At 36.4% G+C, this 25,945-nt stretch overlaps 1 protein-coding gene across 8 annotated transcripts in view; it reads right to left on the minus strand.

Annotated features, from left to right (window-relative positions):
- LOC132095474 (zinc finger protein 385B) overlaps positions 1–25,945 on the minus strand; it is a 147,468-nt gene that overhangs the window by 37,874 nt on the left and 83,649 nt on the right. For all 8 annotated transcript variants that reach the window (XM_059500516.1, XM_059500517.1, XM_059500522.1 and 5 more), the window contains one exon: positions 344–486. In XM_059500516.1, coding sequence (XP_059356499.1) covers positions 344–486 — 143 coding nt within the window. The remainder of the gene's footprint in view (positions 1–343; positions 487–25,945) is intronic.

Genomic DNA, 25,945 nt, shown 5'->3' on the forward strand with positions numbered 1-25,945 from the left:
TAACTATGCAGGATTATATGGCTAGTTGCATTTAGTTATTTGCATTCAGCTTTGTTTTTTCCCTGCTGTCTGCTAACCTCATGGCTCATTTTTGGGCGAACCTCCAATGTAGTATGCCATTCTAAATAGCCGCTAGCATGCAATTATCAGACCCTCTTCCAAACAACCACACACGCTGCAGTTTGTGAAGGACGATATACACCTAACAAAGAACATTATCCCTCCACATGCCATGATTTTCAGTGAAGGTTTTAATTCCATCAGTGTCAACGCACACAGGAACGAGGCCAACATTAAAGAGGCAGACAGCCAAGAGCAGAGAGATGAAAGCAGGCTTACTTACCGTATTGAAATTGGGGAACAGGCCGACTGGAGAGGAGCTCTCCACTGGGAAGGTCATGAAAGGCTTCATGTCCAGACCGGACTGCATCATTAGAGAAGGAGTCCGAACCAATGCGGGGAGTGTGTTGCTATGACAGGAACTTCCTGGAGGGAAAAAAGAGGGAGAGAGTTAGGCCACAAAAGAGACAAAACTTTAGGGACAAAATATCCCTTCTTGCATCCACTCATGCACAGATGAGGAAAGCGAGAAAAGATGCGTTAGAGAACAGGCAGTGATCAGAGGAAGCTCAACATCATCGACCAAAGAATCTGAATACTCTAGGGAGGAAGACTGGCACAAATAGAGACAGAACAGAGAGAAAGGTTGACAGACGGTTAAAAACAGATCAGGAAAGACTAGTTCTGCTATATGCAATGTTCCAAACTTTGTTAATTTACCTATGACAATTTCATCATTTACTCTTCCTCATTTTTGGGTGAACTATCCCTATAAAAAAAATCATTGGCATGTATATTATTTGCAGAGAAACAAATCTCATAATTAACTGCAACAAGCTTAATGCAAAAATCTAAAAGAATGCCGAGTATAAAAAAAGCTTAATTTGTAATATGCTCACTTCATTCAATACATCATTGTATTGATAAAAAATGTAATATTTTATATCTGTTTATTCATTGGTTTGGTGTAAGCATACTCTAATAAACCAGTGTTGTTATTGTTAACTAAAACGATTAAAATTAGTTTTCATTAATTGAAATAAAGCTGAAAAAAATGTTATATAAAGAAAATGTAAATGTAAAAATAAAAATTACACACTGTCGTCAAAGCACTAAAATTACTAAAACTAAAACTATATATATATATATACACATATATATACATACACACACACACACACATACACATACATATATATATGTGTGTAAAAACAAAATAATATAAAAATGGCAAGCACAAATAAGAAATTACAAAAACTAATTAAAATGAAAGCCAAAAAAATTACCTGTAAATTAATAATGACAAGTCTCCGTAAAAGTAATATGGAGTTCAAAATACTGATAAACACCATGAAAGTACATAAGACTAATAACAGTGCACCAAATGCTAATTAAATATATTGTGAGTCCTTTCTGCTCATGTGTGGAGCACTATTTGTAACACGTAGCGTGACATAGGATAATGATCTTAGCTTGAACACTGATAGTTTGAGCCCATTGGAGAGTTTCTAAATTTTCATTATTGCGACAATGACAACTCTATAGTACGTGGATTTGAATAAAAGCGTCTTCTAAATGACTTCTTGTCAATTTAGCATGCATATTTGTCCCAAGTAAGCTCGTTCATTTAAATCATTTTTACTTCTGTTCAATCAGTAACAGTCTCTTTTCATTTACTCACAGTTATTCATTCTGACTGGAGATCTGGATCGCATACTTCCGCTATAATAGAAGCGAGTCATAATGCTAGTGAAACATTGCTGAATAAATTGGCCTCTAATGGGCTTTGATCAGCGTGAGCAGTACCACATCCATTTATATGACACAATGACAGCTCCAATCGGATGTGTAATGAAGAAGGATCTTGTGTAATGCGCCATGGAGATATCTAATCATGTATGTGACGAAAGGGAAAGGGTCATTTTCAGTTCTCTGCACGATTAAAAGAGATCCAAGATCCTTCGTTCTACGAATCAGAGGTCAAGCTGCGAAACATAATCAGCTTGAGTACAGCAAAAATGTTGTTTTAGTCTTAAACTTCTGTGTGTAATGGTTAACAAATCCTTGTAATGCTCCTAAAAAACGATGCTAAAGAAAACATGCTTTTAGCATGGCAGGGGATACAGGAACATTTAAAGCTACTGCACAGCACCCTGGGAGGTATAATGCAACTAATGCCACTTTAATCATAAGCTAGCATCACACGTTTGTGCTCTTTGCAGAAAAAAACAAGATGCAAATGTGCTTTTTTCTTGACATTCGGTCTGTCTGAAGAAAAGTCTGAAAAATTAACAAGGAATCAATGCCTGTCAGAGTGAGCTAAATGGCAAAAGGAGTAAGGCAGTGTACGAGACATGCTTTTTGGCTTTCTTTTCAGATGTCGCCCAACAAGTCAAGGCTGACTAGACGCCCTCAATGAGGCGTCTTGTAGTATGTTTTGTGGCTGCCTTACAAGCATTATTTGGTTATATAAAACTACATTTGTGGCTGTTAAATAAAATCAGATTATGGAGATGAAGGAAAAAATTATGGTTGCGCTGTGTTCGGACTGTCAGAGTCAACATTTCAAGAAAATCGCTTCTAATTTTTGTAAACGCATGCTGTTTTTTTGTTTTCCAAAACATCAATGATTGCAATGCACAGGCCAGAACAAGTCCACTTCGGTATAATACAAATGCCCCCTCTCCATCACTAGACAGATGTCTCTCCCTCACCACCTGTACATCCGAGTGCTGAAACAGACCTATTTTATTCCCATTTGCTGAGTTTAATGAGAACCACATGCAATAACTGAACTTGGCCCTCTGACTGGCATCAAAATTCATAGCCGTGATTTGAAGCTCTGTGGCCCGACCAGAACATTCAGTTTCAATAAAACAACTGTTTTCATGGTTCAGATGAGGCAAAATGCTGCATATTTCAAAGCTTAATGAAACCATCAGAGATGCAAAGACTCAGATGGGTAATGATTGTCCTCATCATTTAGGTTTTGACTCACTGTATTAGTTTAACCGCTTTGATGCATGGATTGTTTAATCGCAAAGGAAAATATTCTTAGCAATTCCTTTTTACTTCAAAACAAGACTATAATCATTACCAATATTTTTCTCTGCCAAAATGATTCATTTTAAGAGAGTTGCACATCTGGCCATTGCAATAAAAGATAGTATTTCAAGTTGTAGGTACAGATTCACTGGTTACATCCAAAATCACATACTTCAATTCTATACAGTATGTGAAAAGAAAAGTTTCCAAATTCACAGGCTGCATCCAAAATCACATACTTTAATACTATATAATAGGTAAAAACAGTATGTGAAGAGAAGTATTTACAGATTCACATTCTGAATCCAAAACTGCATACTTTCCATACTATATAGTAGGTGAAAAATGGTATGTGAAAAGAGAAGTATGTCTGAATTCACAGGCTGCATCTTAAATCGCATACTTCCCTACTATACAGTAGGCAAAAATAGTATGTGAAGAGTAGTATGTACAGATTCACATTCTGCATCTTAAACTGCATAATTCCATACTATAAAGTAGGTGAAAATTGTATGTGAAGAGTAATATACACAAATTCAAAGGCTGCATGCAAAATCACATACAGTACTTACCTTTTAGAAGGGGAAAAACAGTATGTGGAAAGTATGTTTGAATTCACAGGCGGTATCCAAAATCACATACTTCCCTACTATACAGGCAAAAATATCATGTGAAAAGTAGCAAGTACACATTCTCTTTTATGCATCCAAAATGCATACTTCCCTAGTATATAGAAGGTGAAAAACAGTATGTGAAAAGAGAAGTATCTCCGAATTAACAGCCTGCATCTAAAGTCACATCGGCCTACTTCCCGATACAGAAGGTGAAAACAGTATGTGATGAGTAGTATGTACAAATTCACAGGCTGCATGAAAAAAATCATTTACTTCCCTTCTAGTAGGTGAAAAACGGTATATGAAAAGTATGTCAGAATTCACAGGATTCATCCGAAATCGCATACTTTTTAACTATACAGTATGCGAGAAAAGTAGTAGGTCCCAATTCATAGCCTGAACATCCAAAATCGCTATTTACATGGTGGAATGTAATTTTTCATTTAAAAAAATGTTTGTGTGCTGCTGCGCATCCCTGTGTGTAATAAGCAACGTGTATGCGCGTTGTGCACCCGCCTATAGGCGCATATTATTAACGCGCTCTTTAAATAACAAAGTAGTAGCATTTCGGCATACTTCAGACCAGGTTTGAGTTGGTGTATAGTCTATTTTCAGTTTCTCAAAATAGCAACACATCAACAATGTGCCTGAACACACCTCTTTTTCAGACTAGCATGCCCATGGGCGAACAAATGCAATTGCTATTTAAACAACGTGGCGCAGGACAGGAAAATGAGATCTGCGTCGGGCTGAAACTATAGCAAAAACACTTGCGCCAGGTGTATGATAGGGTTCAGAGAGTATGCGATTTTAAATGCTGTCACTGTGACATAAGAAGACAACAGTCACATAACTATGGTCAACAGTCATGGTGGTTAGGATGTAACATTAAACCCTGGGGTAAGTGATCGATGCCATGCATCAAAGTTTAAAAAAAAAAGAAGTGAATGTATTTCCCTAACAGTTTCTTTTGTTTCTCTCTATTTATTTTACCACACTTATACTCGACTTCAAGCGCCAGCCTAAATTGCTGGGAACAATACTAGAAGACCATTACAGAGAGACATGGAGCTCTGTTGCAGGGCAGACATGTCAGTGGTTTGAAGACTGTGGTCAGGGCCAATCACTAAAACCGATGACAGGATAAAGTGTGTGTGTGAAAGAGGCTGCAGTAATTACTGTTCTTCATTGTGCACTCTGCAGCCAAAGAGCTGTGTTTGGCCAGATCAGGTGTTATGAAGCAGAAAGAGCACTGGAAGAAAACAGCAGCACGAGAGTCTGTGATATGCACTGTAAAAAATGTTACAGTAAAATCCTGTTAATGATAAAATTACCTTATCATATAATGGCATATATACACACACAAACGTAATACATTGTTTAAAATAAACCATATTTTTGGGATTCAAACAAAACATTTAACATGAGCAAGTGATGTTGTTGTTCTCAATATTCAGAGCACTTAAGAGAGCATTTTTAGTAACATACACTGCAGACACAATATTGTGCTTACATTAATATTCGTGCTTTGCCAGTGAAGCCAAACTCCAAACCACAACTGATTTTTGAAAGAATCTTTTGAGTGAATGATTCTTTGACTCTATACCATTCACAAATCCTTTCCAGTGTATTAGAAAAATGTCCATCGTATACACACTTCAGAATCTAGCTGGAAAAGTCAGTCATACGGGTAATTTATGCATACCATATACTACTTTTTGTATACCGACATAGTACTTTTGTTACATACTGTTTTTCGTTTACTATATAGTAGGGAAGCATGTGATTTTGGATGCAGCCATAAAGACATTCACATTTGTTCATGCATAAATCTGGATGTTTGAGTGATTTGGCTGAATGAATGATTCAATTAACTTATAAAGACATTCATGTGTTTTGTTCTCAAAGGAATGAGTGTGTTTGAACAAATCAGTTGACTGAATGAATTAATCAGTCATTAACTGTAACGAGTCAACCATCCTCAATCCTAAAAATTGTCCCCAATAAAGCCTGGAATAAAATACACAAATTTTAAAATCTGATCAGATTTTAAAACGTTAGACATCATACACTGACTGACTTTGTAAACAGTCAAGGGAAATCTGGGCATCATACATTAAAAAGTGAGGATCATAACAGATTTTAAAGTTGTTTGCATCTCAACATCTCACAACCAGGAGATGTGTGACAAATGAAATCAATAAGTGCTCTAAAATTGGCTTAAAATGGCAAACTTGTTTGATATCCTATTAATGAATGGAATCACAGTCTAAAGTAAAAAAAAAAAAAAAATCAAAATCTGTGACCATTATAAACTTCACAAAATTATCTATGAAATATGTCAACTCAAATATACAGAATGACTATAACTTTTGGCAACTAGTGTCAACTTCTCCAGATTGAAAATTGAGTGTATTCCAGACTTATTACACAGACCGACATTATGACTCAAAGCAAACCGAGGTATAATGAGATCGCACAATAAATAGACATATGAATCATACCATGTAGCTATGGAAATGAATAACTACCATAATGCTATTGCCACAGTACCTGTCCAAAAACTCTTTGGAGGCTTAAAAACAAAAACATTCATTCAATTTATTCTGTTCAAGAAGATTATAGAGTCGGAACATGAATCGACAGTGAGCTTCTGATGTGATATTCAATTTGTTTCTCTTAGAGCAGCAATCATCAAGTCTATCAGAGCTCTGTATGTATGTGTCATTCAAACAGATTCAAAAGCACCATCTCTTCAACCACATCAGCATCCAGAGAATGAAACCCATGAAAGTAATGACTGTTACCTGGGAAACGCTGGTGACAGCCAGAGAACATGTTGCAATAACCCTGATAATAGAGAGGGTAAGAATAAACTCTTCATTTACCTTTTTAAACCTATTTGGTTTGCATATGCTGATAATAATTCAATCTGAACATAGGTTGTTTTTATTTGGAGGTTAAAAAACAGGCAAAAATGGGTTATTATGCATCTGGTTCTGTTGTAGTAATTAACCTCTTAAAAGGGAAAAACAGCACCAAACAATCTCCAATCAGCCTCCAAAAGGCTAAAGAGCCTTAAACTCACACAAAGCACTCCAACATACTGCATTCAGTTGTTAAAGCAGGTACTGTAATGATCATACCATTTTGTTGTTTCCAAGGTTAGCTTCTCCTAACGATGCAAAAACAACAACAACAACAACAACAACAACAAAAAACAGCTGCACCACCAGAAGCTTACGAGCTGCATGTCATTAGTAAAGGTAACTGAAAGGTTAGAATCAACTGCAGCATATAATCCAAAGCTGAACTACCTCGGCCAGGTAAACAACAGGGTTTTTTTTAACAACCTCACAAAGACCCGCTAGTGTTTTTAGCATCCTGTCTGATAGCTTGTTAGCAACGCTGAAAATGTGTCCGCAGACAGTCTTGAGGTTTCTTAAACACCTTTTTGTTCATTTTCAAAACATGTTCTTGAATTGTTTTGCAATTAGTATATATTTTCTTTCTAAAATGCTAATTTGTCATTAAGCTGCAACTTGCTGGCTGAAAAACGTCTGTATTTTTGTTATATGTGAACAAAGCTGTATGATTTGCATTGTTCTAAAAGCTCGAAGTCAGTAAGATTTTTATTTTATTTTTGTTTCAGCAAGGATGCATTTATTATAACGTTGCAAAAGATTTCCATTTCATATCAATTTTGGTCTTCTGACCAGTTTTCAACATTGATAAGAAACGTTTCTTTAGCAGTAAATGAATGGATCAGGTGACCCTGAAGATTGCAATCATAGCTTCTGAAAATTCAGCTTTACCATCACAGCAATTGACCCTTAAAGACCTAGAACATTTTTGGGGCGCCTGACACACCTGCACTTTTCTTTGTTTTTCAGACCTATTCTAGCAGTCACCATCAAGTGCCATATATAGTTATAAACAGGAGAACTTACAGTTTAAGTTTAACTAATTTAAAGTTTAAATTTTCCTTTCGTTTTCTCTAAGAATGAATGAAATTACAGAATTAAAAAAAAATTGAAGCAACAGTTGGGTGTTTTTTTACTGTGTACTCAAACAGAAACAGAAAGTTTGGATATTTTTCTTAAGAAAGTTGTGTCTGGGTGTTTTACACTTCCAAATAAAATTTTGTTTAGATATACCATTCCCCAAGCAAGTTATAGCCATTTATTACAATATTGTTATTGTGCTTTTAAGTGAAAAACAGGCCTATTTCGTTAACCAACAATAGAGGTGTGTCCAAAAACATTTTAATAAGTAAAGAAAATGGAAAGAGTGTTATTTTATAACAAAAAAAGTTTTTTCTTCTTCTGAGAAATATATTTTCAATCTGAGTATGAACAATAAACACAAACTATGCAGGATATAGTAAAAACAATTGCACAAATTGTCTTCAACAATACAATGCAAAAACAGTGCAAAGGATTCACAAACTACACAAAAAATGAGTGAGAAATATTCAGAGTGCCTCAGAAAAAATAGTGCAAACTACCTTTAAAAACTATTTATTTATATAATTATAATAGACATATTATAAATGATCGATCCGCTGACTATAATCTGCGTCAGAGCGAAAATTTTAATGGGACATTGACTAGTGACCCAAGACATAAATCCCAGTGCTTTATCAGATATGTACCACGGTTCCATCCTTGTTTTTGATTTGTTTTATGTCAAAGTTCTCTGTTGAGTGTTTTTTTGTGCTTTTTCATAGAGTTTTCTCATGCAAATGTGTTATTTTGTGTTTGTATTCATGCACTCACGACAGACTTCACTTTCACGTTGTGTTCGTTCATATTTCAAAAGAAATATGTTAAGTAGTAGTTCAAAAGACTACTTATTGGTTGAATATGGGACAGTTTGAACCAATCTGGGCTCGGGGGTGGGACTACGCTTCAACAATCATTTCTGTTTGGCTCAGAGGAACGAAATGCATTGGTTTCTTCTGACGAATCAATGTTGTCAAAATGCGATGATGTAATCACGTGCACTACGCGCCTCTGAATATCCAAATGAGAGAAATAGGATATCTCCAAACGTGGAGAATCTCTGCTTTACATCACTTTTTAAAGCATTCAGATTGGATTAGAGGTTCAAAAGTTATTAAACAAAAAAAAAATTATGTTAAAGTTATTTTTAGCCGCGGGTGGCTGTCTCGGTCTTTGAGGGTTAATTACATATTAAAATATATAAAAATAGTAAACAATATTTAAATTTTTTAAAATTATATTTCAGAATATTGCAGTTTTTACTGTATTTTTGCACTTTCAAAACATTGTCTTCTAACAGACAACTTTCCCCCAATTTATATATATATATATATATATATATATATATATATATATATATATTTTAGGGGTGTAACGGTACGCAAAAATCACGGTTCGGTACGTACCTCGGTTTTAAAGTCACGGTTTCACGGTTGAAAACATTAGGCCGGTGACACACTGGCATATTGCACCTGTCAAACATAGTCTATTTTACCGTCAATACTGTTGACGGTGTCCTTTATCAGTAGGCTTTATATTTATGCTCAACGAAGTATAGATATTGTTGTCGTGAAGACAAGATCCTGGTCTGTCGGCGGCCTCCCTCTATGTCACCTACAGTAGCAGCAGCGCGCCATCGCCGCGTCAGGCACTATTCTGGTGTGTAAAGACACAGAAAACGCGAAGCAGCCGTCACGCAACTTACACGCAGCAGAAACGCCACGCTCACGCCACGCAGCCAGTGTGTCACCGGCCTTAGAATCAGCTGCAGGGCAGGATTTTGCGCTGAACGCGGAGACTTCCGCAACTTAATATGTTCGTTAGGAAACAAGAAAATGTATATGTTCCGCACACAAAATAGTGCATTTGGTACACATGTGCACCGTACCGAAAGCCCTGTACCCGAAACGGTCCGGTATGAATACACGTACCGTTACACCTCTAATATATATATATATATATATATATATATATATATATATATATATATATATATATATATATATATATATATATATATATATATATATATATATAAATTTACCAACCCCAAACTTTGAACTTGTTGTCAAACTGGACTTACTGTAAAAAGGAAATCTGTTGCATGTGCAAAGAGAAAATATGCAACAATTATGTATTCTGACAAGAATCTGCCCCAACAGAAATGTCTGTCTATGAAAAGTGACAAGACATATTATATGCCATTTAGTGTTGGTTCATTTTATATAGCAATCTTAAATCATCATGGGAAAAAATGTACTGGAACAAATCACTAAACAAATTTGTTTAAAGACACTTTCTGTTCATGTACATCCACTTTTCTTCCCTAAAAGTGCTTACTGTATTATTGTATCTTTGTTTCCAGGCGGACTGGCGGCCTCCTGATTCCCAGCTATACCTTGAGATTTCATGTAGCTTTTTCCGTTTTGTGTTTGCAATATGCATCAGACAGTCAGCGAGCAGACTGTGAGCGGGCCGTGGGGGCGTGAGACTATATCTGGCTTGACAGACCTTGAGTTGCAGAATCACAAAAGAAAGAAACCATCGCAGACCACTTTTGATTGTGGAAAAGCAGCCAGTCCAAGGTACAGCGATGAAACAGAGTTCAAAGGTCAGTCTAGGTGGATAACTACCATTTAACAGAGTGATTGAAGAGTCTGCAATCCAAGCTCACAGAAGCGGTCAAAATATCTTTTGTGGACAAGAATGTCATATTTGCACTCATCTGCTTTTTTGCAGAGAATGAAGTTGAAATCGAGAAGATATAAAATAATATTTAAATCAGCCTTGACCCAAGTTTCTCTTTCAACTTGGTTTCATCATCTAGCCACGTGTTTGCATGTCTGATTCGAGAAATGAAATGCCTGAGTAGAAGCTGGCAGTGGCACTCGTCTCTCAGAGATTTGCTCTTTGAGCAAACGGCCAACAGACATCGGCGCCATTAATTCAACTGCAACATACAGAGGCCAAAAAATATTTGGACACTTCAGCAACACTAAAAATTTTTTTTTAATGTCGATTCATAGTAAAATATCAAAAGATTGCACAAACACACTTTTCAAACTAAACCTACATTAGACACACTTTCCACTAGTCAAAAGCTTTGAAAATGTCAATTTGTTAATATACACAGCTGGTCAAATGTGTGGAATATTTAGGACTTGAAATTCTTTTGAAAGAAGTCTCTAATGCGCTTTTAAGCTCCATTTATTTGATTAAAAAAATACAGTAAAAACAGTAATACTGTGAAATATTATTACAATTTAAAATGACTGTTTTTAATTCGAATATATTTTAAAATGTAATTTATTTCGGTGATCGAACTGCTGAATTTTCAGCAGCCATAACTCCTGTTTTCAGTGTCACGATTCTTCAGAAATCATTCAAATATGCTGATTTGGTGCCGTTATTATCAATTATTATTCAATTATTCCATGATTCTTCTCATGATTAATGTTGAAAACTTCTGTGGTAAACACGTTTTCTTTAATCAATAGAATATTCAATGAACAGCAACTTTTAACATTACAAATGTCTTTACTGTCACTTTCTATTAATTTAACACATCCTTGCTGAATATGATTATTTATTTCTTTATTGTAGGATTAAATAATTGTGTATCACAGCTTTCAAAAAAATATTAGGTGGCACACCCGTTTTTAACATCAACAATAACAAGAAAAATATTACTTCTTGAGCAGCAAATGAGAATATTAGACTATTATTTGCCATCACAGGAATGCACTCCTTTTAAAATATATAAATAAACAAGACTTCTTTTAAATTTGAATAATACTGTATCTCACAATATTACTGCCTTTATCATTGGTGAGTTTTAAGAGTTATTTCAAAATGATACAAAAATCTATTATTCAAAAGTTTAAAACAGCCATAAAAGTTAGTTTTTGGCCGTTTAGTTAGCATTGACAGCTGTACAGTTTTAAGTGTGACTTAAGTGTCTAAAATCCTTTTAAGCCACGGTAGGTCAGGACCGAAGTGCTTATCTGTACTTTGCCTTGTCGGATGGGACGCCGTGACATTTGCAGTGTTGATTTAGTGAGAGGTTGGACCCTCCCGCAGAGCAGGAACGAGAGCTGGAGAGAGCCCCTTGGCTCACCTTCACCCTTCACAATTCTGAGTCTCTCCGTCTGATTGAATTTGACAACGGCAAATCAAATGGTACACTGTGTGAGGCTGCTCTTTTCCCAAAGGTTAGCCAACATGCATTTTATCTCACAGGGGCACTCTGGGAGATAAGAATAAGTGAAGAAAACCACACAAATAGAGACTTTCCAGTTTCCACACATAAATCTTGAATATTTTACCTTTAACTGACTGGTGAACCAACTCCAAAGTATCCTCCAAAGCATGATGTAAGAAATACTATACAAATGCCTTCTGATGAATCAGAGAAATGTGACAGCGTAAAGAAGCCTGCAGCACAATACAGGGGATACGTGTCCTTGAATAGAGTCCTAAAATTAATTCAGTGCATACAGAACAACAACCGCCAAAAATTCACTCTCCATTAATCACAGTGACTGAACTGTAACGCTTTGGAACAACGCATGGAATCAAGCAGAGCATTTGGAGTCAAAAGTCTAAGTTTGGGGAGCTCTCGGTGCGTCTTTTTCTCCCACTACTGGACAGCTTTGTGAAAAATGTCAGAGCTACACATGAACATCCTGAGTGATGGGAATTCTTACTCACGGCAAATCGCTTCTACTGAACAGTTTGTTATATTAAACTAATTAAAAAAATGATTCAGTGATTCATTTACATCATCAAGTTGTCCGTGACATTCTAGCATGTTCTAAAATGTTCTAATAAAGCCAATAAAGCAATTTCATATTTATTAGTTCAATTTGATAATGATTCAACTTGCAGGAATAAACTAATTTAAAACCCAAACATAACTCGAAAGTATTTGTATTTTTTTTTGTTAAAAAGTTTGGGATCAGTATGATTTTTTTTTAAGAAATAAATAATTTTATCCAGCAAGAATTCATTAATGTTGTTTAAATTAAAATATATTTTTTTAAATAACTATTTTATTTTAACTTTCAATAAATAAGAGAACTTTTGCCATCACATGAATGAATTAAACATTAAAATATATAACAACAGAAAACATTTTTTATATTATAATAATATTTTACAATAGTAGTTGTTACTGTATTTTGAACAACATACATGAAAGGTAGTGTATTTAACACTATAAATGAATTATTAAAACTAAAAAATTATGCTTTGCACAACAATAAATACAAATCAATAATATTAATGTAACAAAATATATTAATGAAAACATGCTTTGTAACAAGCACAACACTTGCAATACTACAATACAATTTCATAAATTACATTTTATTACATTTTTTTGGTTTTTAATTATTAATATGTAAAAACAGCAAAGAGATCTGCATTTATTTTAATTGTAATAATTTATGGTTTAGTTTACACAACAGTTAAAAAGTTTGGGGCTGCTATTTTTTTTTTAAGTAGTAGTCTTTTGATCTTGAAAATACAATATAACAGCAATAATGTTAAATAATAGTAAAAATCTAAAATTGAAAAAAAATGATTCATGATATGTGAATGATTCATGACCGAATGATTCTGACTTGATTTTTTGCAAACTGATTCACTGAAAAGATCCAACTCTGAAGAAATGATTCATTCACTATACTTTGTGGTCTCTGAGTCCAGGCTGTTCATCAGGTCTAGGTATTCGCTCCATCTCTCCCAGGCGGGAATGGAAAAGGTGAGGAAGGTTTCTGGGAAGGGGGTCTCCTCAAGGGGAGGGTGCATCTGTGGCAGGTGGGATTTAATCAGTTTAATCCTTGTACTGGAAGCAAGAAACCAAGCTGAGAAAGAGAGATAGAGAGAGCGAGGGAGATCTTGAGATGTGGTCGCTCGCCCGCACCCTGCAGGTCTCTAGCCACCTGGTGCAACAAATGAGTGGCAAAGAGAAATCATATTGGATCTGCAACAGCTCAGATGTCATTTGAAACCTAATCTAAACCAAGCTGCAATAAAAAAAAAACACATCTTTGCATTTCAGTAAACACTACAGCAGGGGTGTTTTCAGAGATCATAAACATTGCATTTGTATTTTCACATAGCACTGCCCTGATATTTACATCCACAAGACAAAATAACAGCTAAATTTATGCAATTATGGTAGAGTACAGTAAATGAGGGTCGGGGTGAAACTTTTCAGATCTAGCTGGAAAAACATGCAAGACCAGTACTTTGAGCAAATTAAGCCCTCCCAAACCTTGATGGCTTTCCAAACCCAACTGAGAGTGACTTTTCCTATTAAATGGTCCTCGGAGAATGATTTCATCACTAATTCCTAAAAAAGGTCCTTCCAAAGGGTGTACGTTATTAGACTGGGATAATGTTTCGTAAGCTTTTGTACAGGGGAAAACAGATACTGTGGTTATGACTTCATATTTTTTCTGGCTGTTACTATTGGAAGCGTAGAAACCAACTGAACGGGAAACTGAAGAAAAGCTGCGGTGAGATGCAGCTTGCAGAATTAAAAAAGAGGAGAACCCTCTGGATCGCAGAAACGCTCAATGCTGACAGTTTCAGGACAATTTCCTAGGCCAACAAAGGAAAATGTTTGGGATTAAATGAACACACATCAGGCCCGGCATACAGGGGCTTATTCATCGTTGCCATAAACGATGAACATTCAATGCTGCAGCTATTCTCTGAGAGTGCAGACGAACCCACATATCTGAATTTGATTCTGCTCGTATAAAGGAGATCTCCGAGGTGAGGAGAATAATTCAGTCCAACAGCAGACTGTCTCTGTGATCTACAGTGTTTAGAATATCCACGAGCAGGTGCACAAATTAAACTCAATGGTGGTTTGCTTCTGCTGTTTAAGGAGTAGTTCAGACAGAAATGAAAATCCTGTCATCATTTATCCACCCTCATGTATGACTTTATTTCAACTATGGAATTACAAAATGATTCATCATAATTTCAAAGCGTTTTTTGTTTTTTTTTCAGTGAAAGAGCATAGATGCATAAGAGGTCCATATGACTCCTGCACTATATTACAAGCCACACTGGTTCTATGCAATTGGGTGTTTTTCATTGAATGCAACATTTGGATTCAAATTTGAGAGCAATGTGGAGTCACAGCTAAAATATCAGTTTGCTTCTCACCAAAAAAAAAAAAAATCTGTTGTATAACTCCAGAAGCCTTGGAATCTAGTGCACAAGCCACACTTTTATGGTATACTTTTATAGTGCTTTTTAGTCCTTTTTGGAGCTTGACTGTCTCAGTTCACTTTCATTGTATGGAAAGGATTTTTTTTTTGCACTCCACAGAAGAACGCAAACCCCTATGGGGTTTTCATTTTGGGTTGAATTATTCCTTTGCAATATTTTGTAATGGACATGTACCGGTACCAATGTAGCCCGGTTTCTGACTTTTAATCTAACTTCGACAGACTTTAGGTTCCTTGCCACTGTCACCTTTGACTTGCTTAGTTAGGGTTTAAAAACACTTCATGTAATATTAATAATATTATCAGTTTAACTGCATTAAAGGGGTCCTATTATGCTTTTTCACCTTTTCAACTTAAGTTAGTCTGTAATGTTCCTGTTTGAGCATAAAAAAAATCTGCAAAGTTACAAAGAGAGTGGAAAGTCCACTTCAAAACTATTTTAAAAACTATTTTATTTAACAGAAATCACTTTTCAAAAACTACAACGAATGACTTGTTTGGACTGCACTGCATATTTTCCGGGATTTGTGATATCACAAATACCGACGAATGTGACGAGACCTGGTTGAGCTGCACTAGAGAATGCAACGAGTGTTATCACTATGTCAGAGACACACTAGCTTTCCCAAGGCAGACGAACTTAGAGTGGTTACAAATTATTCGGGTTTTAATTGCGCTCAAATTGATTTGATATTGATGCAATACTTACACTGAAGCTAGCAGCAGGTGGCTATGCTAAGGGGCATGATATTTCCCGACCAGGCACAGAGTGCTGCCAATCACAACACACACCGGCCCAGCTAACCAATCACAGCACGTTTCATATTTCAGAAGGTGGGCCTTCATTGATACAGGAACTATTCAAGCTATTCATGCCAGACTGGGGACAGAAGTGTTGTAGTAATGTAAAATAAGTGAAAAATAGTGTGTTTTTCGAACAACCTAGTTTGCCTGTTCTAGTACACCCCCAAAAACAAAATCAAGACTTTGTAAAAGAGCATAATAGGATCCCTTTTACATTTTTCATGCACACATAATGTTAATGTTGTCGAAATGATTTCCTTTCGCACGGATCCTTGAAAATGTCTTGCGCACAGTGTTATCCATCCCAGGCCACGCATCTGCATGACATCATAGTTTTCACAAATTCGTATTTTCATACTTTTCGCTTTCGAAAGTTTGCATTTGCAGGTCCCCAAAAGCTGTTATGTAAATGCATACATTTTTTTTCATATATATGTACAGACACACATACACACACTATTATTTCTTTTTAATTCCTATAAAGCTGCATTGTATTGTATAAAATGCTATATACCGTAAATAAATGTGACTATCATTATTTTAATTTAATTATTTCAATTAGCATTCAGTTTGGATCAGCTAGCATCAAAGTTTCAGGTTCAAGTCAGGTGACTCAAGAACAGAAGAAATGCTGAACATACCATCCTTTTCATTCATCAGTGAGGCTTTTGAGGACAGCACTTAACCCTTGCTTCCTCCAGAGGGATTATCCATGTAATTAGTGGAAAATTGACTCCTAAGGGCAAGTAACTTCATTCCATCACAAAGATATTCATTAGTTAGACGACAGCAGGTCAATGATATTAGCTTCATCTGATGTAAAGCCACGCACAGTCATGAAAAAAAAAAATCATGATGTGAAATGTACTGCACTAAACCATAAGAGCATATAAACACAGTGCTATTATAACAGCAGCATTCAGCCCTCGATCCACCACCCACACACCAAGTTTACATGTTTACAAACTAGCTGGTGCACCGAGTACACTCCGTGTCTAAAAACACTCTTTCATAGTAATTAGATTAAGAGAGAATTATGTGTTAGAGCACTGCATTAAAAATCTGCTTAAATTATTTACTTAATGCAAAACTGCTCACTGATGCAAAAAGACTCTTCTGTATTATAATTGGATATGGTAATTATAAGGTTTGACTCATTGAGAGGCTCTGAAATCAAACACACTAACATTGGCCACTTTTATGGAGAGTGGATAGATCTGGAAACGGAGTCAGATTCAAGCCTGCACTGTCTGCATGTACATCAGAGCTCAATGTTTCAGAGCATGTGCACTAACTGCTACGGGGTAGGTCACACACACACATTTTAATGTCAACATGAAATGCAATTTGCAAATCATTTACTTCCATAATCTGATAAACAATGGGATTTGGTATTTGAGAAAAGGCACACTGTGACATTTAAATCACCGTTGTCTCAATTTTAACATATACACCCCCATTCAAATGTTTGGGGTCAAAAGTTATTTGATTCAAAAACTTTTTTTAAAGAAATTAATAATTTTTATTCAGCAAGGATGCATTAAAACCGATCGAAAGTGACAGAAATAATGTTACAGGATAATTATATTTATAATATATAATAATGCTGTTCTTTTGACCTTCATATTTATCAAAGTATCCATAAAAACATATTAGGATTTCTAAGCAGCACAACTGTTTTCAACATTAATAACAAAAAGAAAATATATATTGTGCACCAAATCAGCATATTAGAATGATTTCTGAAGGATCATGTGACCTTAAAGATTAGTATTATTGCAGCATACAATGTTAGAATTAAGATATAAAAGCACTTTGTAATACAGCATACAGTCACATTGTAGCACAAAGTAACAATTTTGAGATGTAAAGTCACACTGTGTATTGTAAAGTTGCAAGTAAAAAGAGATATAAAGTCACATGGTGAGAAAGTGTAATTAGATTTGCGAGATAAATTCATATTGCGACAGAGTTGCAATAGGACGACAAAGAAAAAAAGTAGAAGGGATCAATTTTGATTTCATGTTGACTTCAAAACATATTTTTGGATTTAATAAGTCTGGGCTTAGTATTGACTGACTGTCTAGTGTAAATGGATACGATACTGAAATAGACCAACTATTAGACAGCTTACATGGCTTTATGAAGTCAGTCATAGATCATGAGTGGTGCTGAAAAGAAAACAGAAGGCATAATTCTGGCACATTCTCCGTCAGTATAGATGACACAAAGGGCGGTCCATCGCAGCTAGACACAAGAATAATGAGACAGCCTCTTTAGACTGCATAGTGACCGCGGTCGGATGAAACTACTTAATATGATGCAGCTGCTCAAATTTGTTTTTCAGTGGATACATTCACATGTAGACGATGCATGCAAAGCCATCACTATTTCAAGCAAATCTAATAATGTCCTAAATTCAATTTAAATGCAGATTTACAGGCCAGTGCTTCAGGTCCGCTTTAGAGCGGTCACAGAGTCTGTGCCTTTAAACACAATTTGTGAAAACGAAGTTGGTGTGGCTTCTAATAAAAATCTCCTGACAACGGGGTAAATGAAATCATGCCTCACAATCAGTGTGTCCTTGTGCTACAGGGAATGATTAGATTGCCAGAAATTGTCAGGTGATGTAATAAACAGCTTGGCATTATGAGAGCATCTACAGGTCACAACGGAGCATTCTCACGCTGCACTGTTTTTCCTCGCAGTCTTTCCATGGTAATACTCTATGGATGGGTTTGGAGATAAACTGAAGTTTTTGTGGGCAGATGTCTAAAAATGTATAGGTAGTTACAAAATTGCAACTCAGGGTTAACTTGATTAACCCTTTAACTGTCACCCCGTCCCGTATACGGGACGCCTGTATTTACTTCACTATATTACAATTAAATCTAATCTAGACAAACTATATATCGTTGGAAAGGTTCTCCCAAATATATATTTTACCAATGTTTTTTTGTGAAAAATTATGTAGGAAAAGTAATAGATTAATTTATGACAAATCTACATTATAACAGGAGTTCTGACCTTCTTCATTGCCTTTTTCTCTGTCACATTTTAGAAATCTTTAGAAATTATATATCGACTGAAAACTTAAAAACTAAAAATTCATCCTTTAAAACCCATTTTAAAATCAGACATTGCATTACCATGTAAATGGTACATCAATATCATGTTACAAAATGTTTTCATTCATGAATTAAATAAATGTAAGTTTGGATCGTGCACTAAGTCTAATGTTCAAAAATGTGAGTGACAGTTAATTTATGGCCATTCAATTTTTTAGGTTGTAACCACTGATTATTTTTATCATTATTTTGATTAATTTGTTGATAATTTTTCTATTGCTTACTCTATTGCTTTCATCATTTTTTTTATTAATCTAAAATGGATAAATCTTCCTTCTACCTGCAAATCAGAATTGTGAGATATGAAGTGAGATTTGTGAAATATACTCAGAATAGCAAGATATAAATTCGCAAGTCGGAATTGTGAGCTGTAAACTCAAAACTGTAAGATAAAAGTAAAATTACCTTTTATATTATAAGGCGAAAAAAAGCAAGACGTAAAGTCTCAATTCTGACTTTTATCATTAATTTAAGACTTTTTTTCTGAATTCCGAGTTCACATCTTGCGATTGTAAGTTTGTATCTCACATTTGTATGTTTTTTCTCAGATTGAATACAAATAAAGTCTAAATTGTGAGATAGAGTCGCCGTTAACTTTTTTTTATTTTAATGCTTTTGTTGGACATTATAATTTTCAAAGAATCCTGAAAAATTAAAGAATCACTGTTAACACAAATTTCTTCGAATAAAAAAAGTTTCTGGGTTTAGCTGAATGAATACAAAGATAATGTTACAAAACAAATCATCTCATTCTAAAAGGGTCACTTCCATCTACCATCTGTTTAGTGCACTTCACTTATCTCAAATACTGGCTTTTGAGTAATGCAGTACATTACATATACAAGAACCAGACCACTACAGATTGTTTCGTAACACATTTGTGGGAGACAATGGTAAAGTTTGCCCCCGTCCTCAAGTGTAAGCATGCATTTGCGTGTGAGAAGTAGTGTGTTTGTTCTTCTGAGAGGAGGCGGACATACCTACTTAAAATGAGCGTGCAAATGGAAGCGAGGTCCTTGAGTGAAAGTGCAAATGAGCAGATGCATTTCAGCTATACCGAGAAAGGTTACTCTCACTCTCTCAATCACCCTGTGGAATAGTGGGTGGTGAATCTTTTACTCTTATTTTACTCTATATATGTACCCTGGAGTGACTCACCGAGATTGACTCTATCCACCTGCAAGAGATGATGGATGGAAAGAGAGATAAAAGCTGGAAGAAGATGGAGGCGGATGAGGGTGGAATCAGAGGGCAAAAACTGGAGCCAACTTCTTGTTTTTGGATGCTCGGAAGCTGCAATGCATCCCACCGCCAAACTCCACATCTGTCAGACCCTCACCATCAAAATGAAGTGCAGGAGATGTGCGTGTCCGCGGATGGATCATTTGATTAGATATACTCTCATGTTGACAGAAGGATTAGAGGTTCTCGGGAGGATACTGGCTGGAAGACAATGCTCTGGGAACATTCAAGAGATCCATCGCCTGCTTTCTGGGCACCTGTGAACTCACAGCACTGAGACGTGACAGCAATGGGACCGCAGCTAAATCAGTGTCCACTTTGGGGAGGATGGGAAAGGAAACATTTGGCCCGCTGAGCGACATGCATCAGACACGTAACGCTGGCGAAAAACAGCATGAAAGAAATAGCACCAATATCATCGGCCCCAAGGTCTGCACTTCACTGAACAATAAAACAGGGCATACCAAATCAAAACCACCACCAGAAGAAAGAAAGAAAGAAAGAAAGGACTTATGGTAGCAAGAAAGAAAGAAAAAGAAAGCAATGAGATAAAATAGACTGTGTACAGTTATTCAGCTACAACACTTCAAACGAGAATGTCTGACATGTTGGCAGCTTGTCAATAATATGATTACTAGTTTCCCTAGGCGTTTTCTGTAGACTGCATCTAGACAGACCAAAAAAAAACTAAAAACTTCAGTCCTCCAAATATCACACGAAACTGTTAAAAGCTCCGATGAAGAAAAGGCTAGAGTTAAGTCAAACTAAATATTTACACTTCCTAAAGAAAATATGAGTGGTTTGCTGCTATGTGATTGCTAAGATGCTCTGAATGGGGGTAAACACATTTGCTACGGTGTTCTAAATGGTTACCAGGGTGTTCTGTGTGGTTGCTATGTGGTGTTCTATAGGTGGTTGTTAGGTAGTCAATAGGGTTTTCTGGGTAGTTGTGAAGGTGTTGAAGTGTTGGTTATTGAAATGCACTAAAAAGATGTTTTTGGACTTTAGCACTGCTTCACGTGGTGCCAAAAAACACCCCTTAGCTCTTCTAAATTCACTGTGAACCCCAAAGGCGTGATTCTTTCCACAGCAAAAACGGGCGGGTGAAATAACACTGTAATAATATACGTCTGTATTATGTAACATAAACTGCCTTAATCAAAAATGCTCATGATGTATGATATATGAAAAAAAAAAATCATTTGAGAGATTTGAGGAGAAAAACAAGAGATTCTTCATGCATTCCAGGGAATTATTCATGGTTTATATCGTAATTTAAATCGGGAGAACAGACCACAAGACAGCAGTATATGTTGACCTTTTTCATACTATTACAGCGCAATGCAAAGAGAAAAAAAGAAAACAATCATGAGGAAAAGAATGCAGAATCAATGAAAAGAGCTCTTGCCATTGATATCCTAGTTTTAACATGTCACATGTTTACCATTACCAAGCATTACTTTATTCTCATGATGTCTGAAAATAAAACATGAAGAAAAATCATCAGCTCATTCAGTCAAACAGATGGATAAACTTTATTTCTTGGAGAACCTTATGATTTTAAATGATTCATTTCAGTCTTTTTGAATGAAAGTTTCCCAAACTGGAAGTGCCAACCATAATTCAAAACGCAGTAGGCTCATCAGGAACAAGGTGGATATGTGGTGCACCAACACCTTCAAACCCCAAAGACATTTATTTGACCAAAAGAGGATCTAAACACACAAATTTAAAGGCTTACTTGACTGCAGCAAATAATTATAGAATCATCCCATACTGAACAAGTTACTGAAACCCGAAAAACTCGAACCTACCCCCAAGTATGAACAATACATGGTAATATCTGGCTTAGATATCTGGCTTATAAAGCTTACAAAAATGCTAATAGATGCAGCGCAAATCAAACACAGAGATTTATGGCATAGTAATGTTCGGAAAAGTGGGAGATGATAAAAGGCAAACAATCGTTAAGTCACCAACATCTGTTCTGCAAAGAACAATAACAAGATCATTAAAGCGGGATCTCTCGCACACGACTCTGGAAGCATGTTTCATTATTCACACTAAGAACAAACCCTGTCACATTCCGCGAGCGGAGCAACAAGACTCCCTGTCTGAAACAGATCTACATTAACAAACCTCTCGTAAAGTGAGAGCGATACAATTAGGGCTGCGCGTGTTCACCTGATTGCTGTATATTAGCATCAGCCAGGCCAGGATCAAATTAAACATATTTATGATTTCATGTGGATCGGCGTAAGATAACACTGTATCCAAGTTGGCTGTTTTTGTATTTAACACAAGGACAGTCAAAAACGGAAATGTAAATATCACTCTATTAAGAGTACATGTGGGTTTGCTTGAGCTCGTATCCAAACACAACACTCTTGCTGTGCAAATTACTTTCATAAAGTGATTTTACCAGCGGCAGTACTTGTTGTTTCAGCTCTGTGGTTTCCATGGAGACTAAGGAACAGCAGGAACAGGAATACCTCTGGTCACGCTCAAGCCCAAACTCCATCTCTAATGCTTGTTTCCAAGCCTGGCTCCCTCTGGTAACAACATCCCTTGAGCAGACAGACATAGACAGACAGACAGACTGAACGTCCCCTCCAGCCACCCATGTTAATGTGCTTTGGGTGTTTTTTTTGTCAAAGAATCTCAAATGTCTGCTAACAGCCAGCTCTGAGCATTATCAACTTGGCACTTGGTCCAAAACCCCCAGGGCTGGTTAGAAATGTACCTTGCGTCGGCCCCGGTAGATTTCCTCCCGCGCCGTCTGGGCCGATGCTCCAAGTGACTTCCCTCTCTCTCCCTGATGTATTCTCTGATTTTACTTTATCAAACAATATTGGGCATTAATATTCAGTGCAGTGAGAAGCATAGAAGTGCATGCAAATCAAATACTGTCAAGGGGATTATTGCATTGCTCAAAGCTATGGCTGACATATTTGCTATGTATGCCTGCCGTGCCATGCCGCGCCACACTTTTCCTCCAGGGCAGGAGTTACGATTTTGCATCAATTAAAACCAAAACGGCGTCTGTATTAACCTAGGGTCAATGAGAGAGGCCTGTAGATTTATCACTGTTACTGCTGACAAAGTTGTTTGCTATAACAAATGTTTGCAATTACGATTACTTCGCAGTGAAGCGTGGAAGAGCGCTTCGACTCTAATTACAGATAAGAGACGAGAGATCAGGTCCACAACTTGTGACCAGGGTAATTGTCATGCATTTCAGTGCAGTCTACCATGGCAACACAAGACATTTGGTACCTGAACATGTATTTCCCTTAATGATTTGGAAAAGAGACAGTCCACCCAGAAATAATAATAATAATAATAATAATAATAATTCATTACATTTATATAGCGCTTTTCTAGGCACTCAAAGCGCTTACATTGTCAGGGGGTATCTCCTCATCCACCACCAGTGTGTAGCATCCACCTGGATGATGCGACGGCAGCCATAGTGCGCCAGAACACCCACCACACACCAGCTTACTGGTGGAGAGGAGACAGAGTGAAGAAGCCAATCAGCGGATATGGGGATTGTTAGGAGGCCATGATGGTCAGAGACCAATGAGCAAATTTAGCCAGGATGCCGAGGTCACACCTCTACTCTTTTCTAAGACTTCCTGGGATTTTTAATGACCACAGAGAGTCAGGACCTCGGTTTAGCGTCTCATCCGAAGGACGGTGCTTGTTGACAGTATAGTGTCCCCATCACTACACTGGGGCGCTAGGACCCACACAGACCACAGAGTTAGCACCCCCTGCTGGCCTCACTAGCCCCTCATCCAGCAGCAACCTAGTTTTCTCAGAAGGGTCTCACATCGAGGTACTGACCAGGCTCAGCCCTGCTTAGCTTCAGTGGGAAACCGGTCTTGGGCTCCAGGGTGATATGGCTGCCAGAAATGAAGATTCTGTCGTTGCTTATTTACTTACTATCATTTACTTACCCTTATATCATTCTGAACCTGTATGACCTATTATGTGGAACAAAAATTATGATTTTTCAAGTTCCAAATAAAAAAAAACATTATATATAAAATACTTAATACTTTTATTCAGCAAGGATGCATTCAATTGGTCAAACAGATTTAAAAAGACTAACACGTTTGGTGCAAAATTGTCTATTTTAAATAAATGCTGATCTTTCAAACTTTCTTTTCAAATAATCTTAAAAAAGAATCAAAGAATCCACAAAAAATATTAGACACATTATTAATAACAGCACAACCAATTTCAAAATTAATAACAATATGATTTTTCTTTTTTTTTTTCTTTTTTTTGAGCACCAAATCAGCATATTAGAATTATTTCTGAAGGATCATGTAACACTGAAGAATGGAGTAATGATGCTGAAATGTCAGCTTTGCCACTACAGGAATAAATGAAATTTAAACATATTAAAACAGAAAACAGTTGTTTTAAATAGCAATAATATTTCACAATATTACTGTAGATTTAATCAAATAAATGCATCCTTGGTAAGAATGAGGGACTTATTTCACACATGTGAGTCAGCAATTTATGATGATTGTAATTTCAATCTGTATTAACATTTAACAATTGCACAACTGGCCAAAAGGACAGCACGCACAACAGGACTGGAGAGTATGAATCATAATTAAGATGGTCTATTCTGTCTCATGAAGGCTAGTACTGCTAGCCAAAGAGCATTCCTTCTTTCAACACTCAACTATCAGATTCCTCTGACAGAAAGAGGAAACGGTTTGAGAGAGAGAGAGAGAGAGAGAGAGAGAGAGACAGAGAGAGACAGAGAGAGAGAGAGAGAGACAGAGAGAGAGAGAGACAGAGAGAGAGAGACAGAGAGAGACAGAGAGAGAGAGAGAAAGAGAGAGAGCGAGCGCACACACTTCTTGCTTCTCCCTAGATCAACAAAATCTCTTTTGCTCACAGGGGATGATGTTCAAATACAGTGCTTAAATATTTAATCACATATACCAGTTTAAGAAACCGGATTATGCAAATGCCTCCTCAATGAGAGACATTATTTTCTCAAATCAAATGATGTAGAATCTGCTTTGAAACATTATTTTGGGCATGCAAAATGTCGTAATTGTTTGAATATATCTGTGTGGGCATAAATACTTCTAAAAATGGTAGTAGTGGGTGATAATCAACATTCTGGGATGAAAAACTAAACCGGTTTTCGTTTAGTATTCTGTATTGAGCAAATGATGAGATCAGAAGTCATGTACTACACCTCCACACTGTGAAAAAAATCATGACACGCTTGTGTGAAAGAGAAAACAATAATAAATAAATAAATAAATATTACCAAAGAAAAAATAAACAATTAAATGCATATATATATATATATATATATATATATAAATATTTTCTATTTAAAAATAATTAAATAAATAGCTTACAATGACAATAAACCACAAATGCTGTCGAACTATTAAATATGTGATTTTTGTGCCACTAAAGTCACCCAGGTTTCCCTGAGCACACAGAGTTTTCCCCTAATCCAACAGATCATCTCACACCAAACTAATGCCAAGCTATGTCGGGATACTTACACAAACAGCACAATGTTTTGATATAGCCACAGACCCACAGTGTTTACTCTTTTTGGTCAAATCACCCCATAAATGGCTTACTTAAAAAAAAGAGCTTGCACTGAACTCATTTCTTTTAGTCACTCTATTAGTGCAATGGAGCTGCAAGCTTAACGAAGCTGCTAAAGTTCTGGCAAAAGACTGAGCCCCCAGGTCTTCTCCACGGGGGGCTTCGGGAGACTGGCAGACAGCCGCACAGCGACC

This window comes from Carassius carassius, chromosome 19, assembly GCF_963082965.1.
Source record: "Carassius carassius chromosome 19, fCarCar2.1, whole genome shotgun sequence".
Lineage (NCBI taxonomy): Eukaryota > Metazoa > Chordata > Actinopteri > Cypriniformes > Cyprinidae > Carassius > Carassius carassius.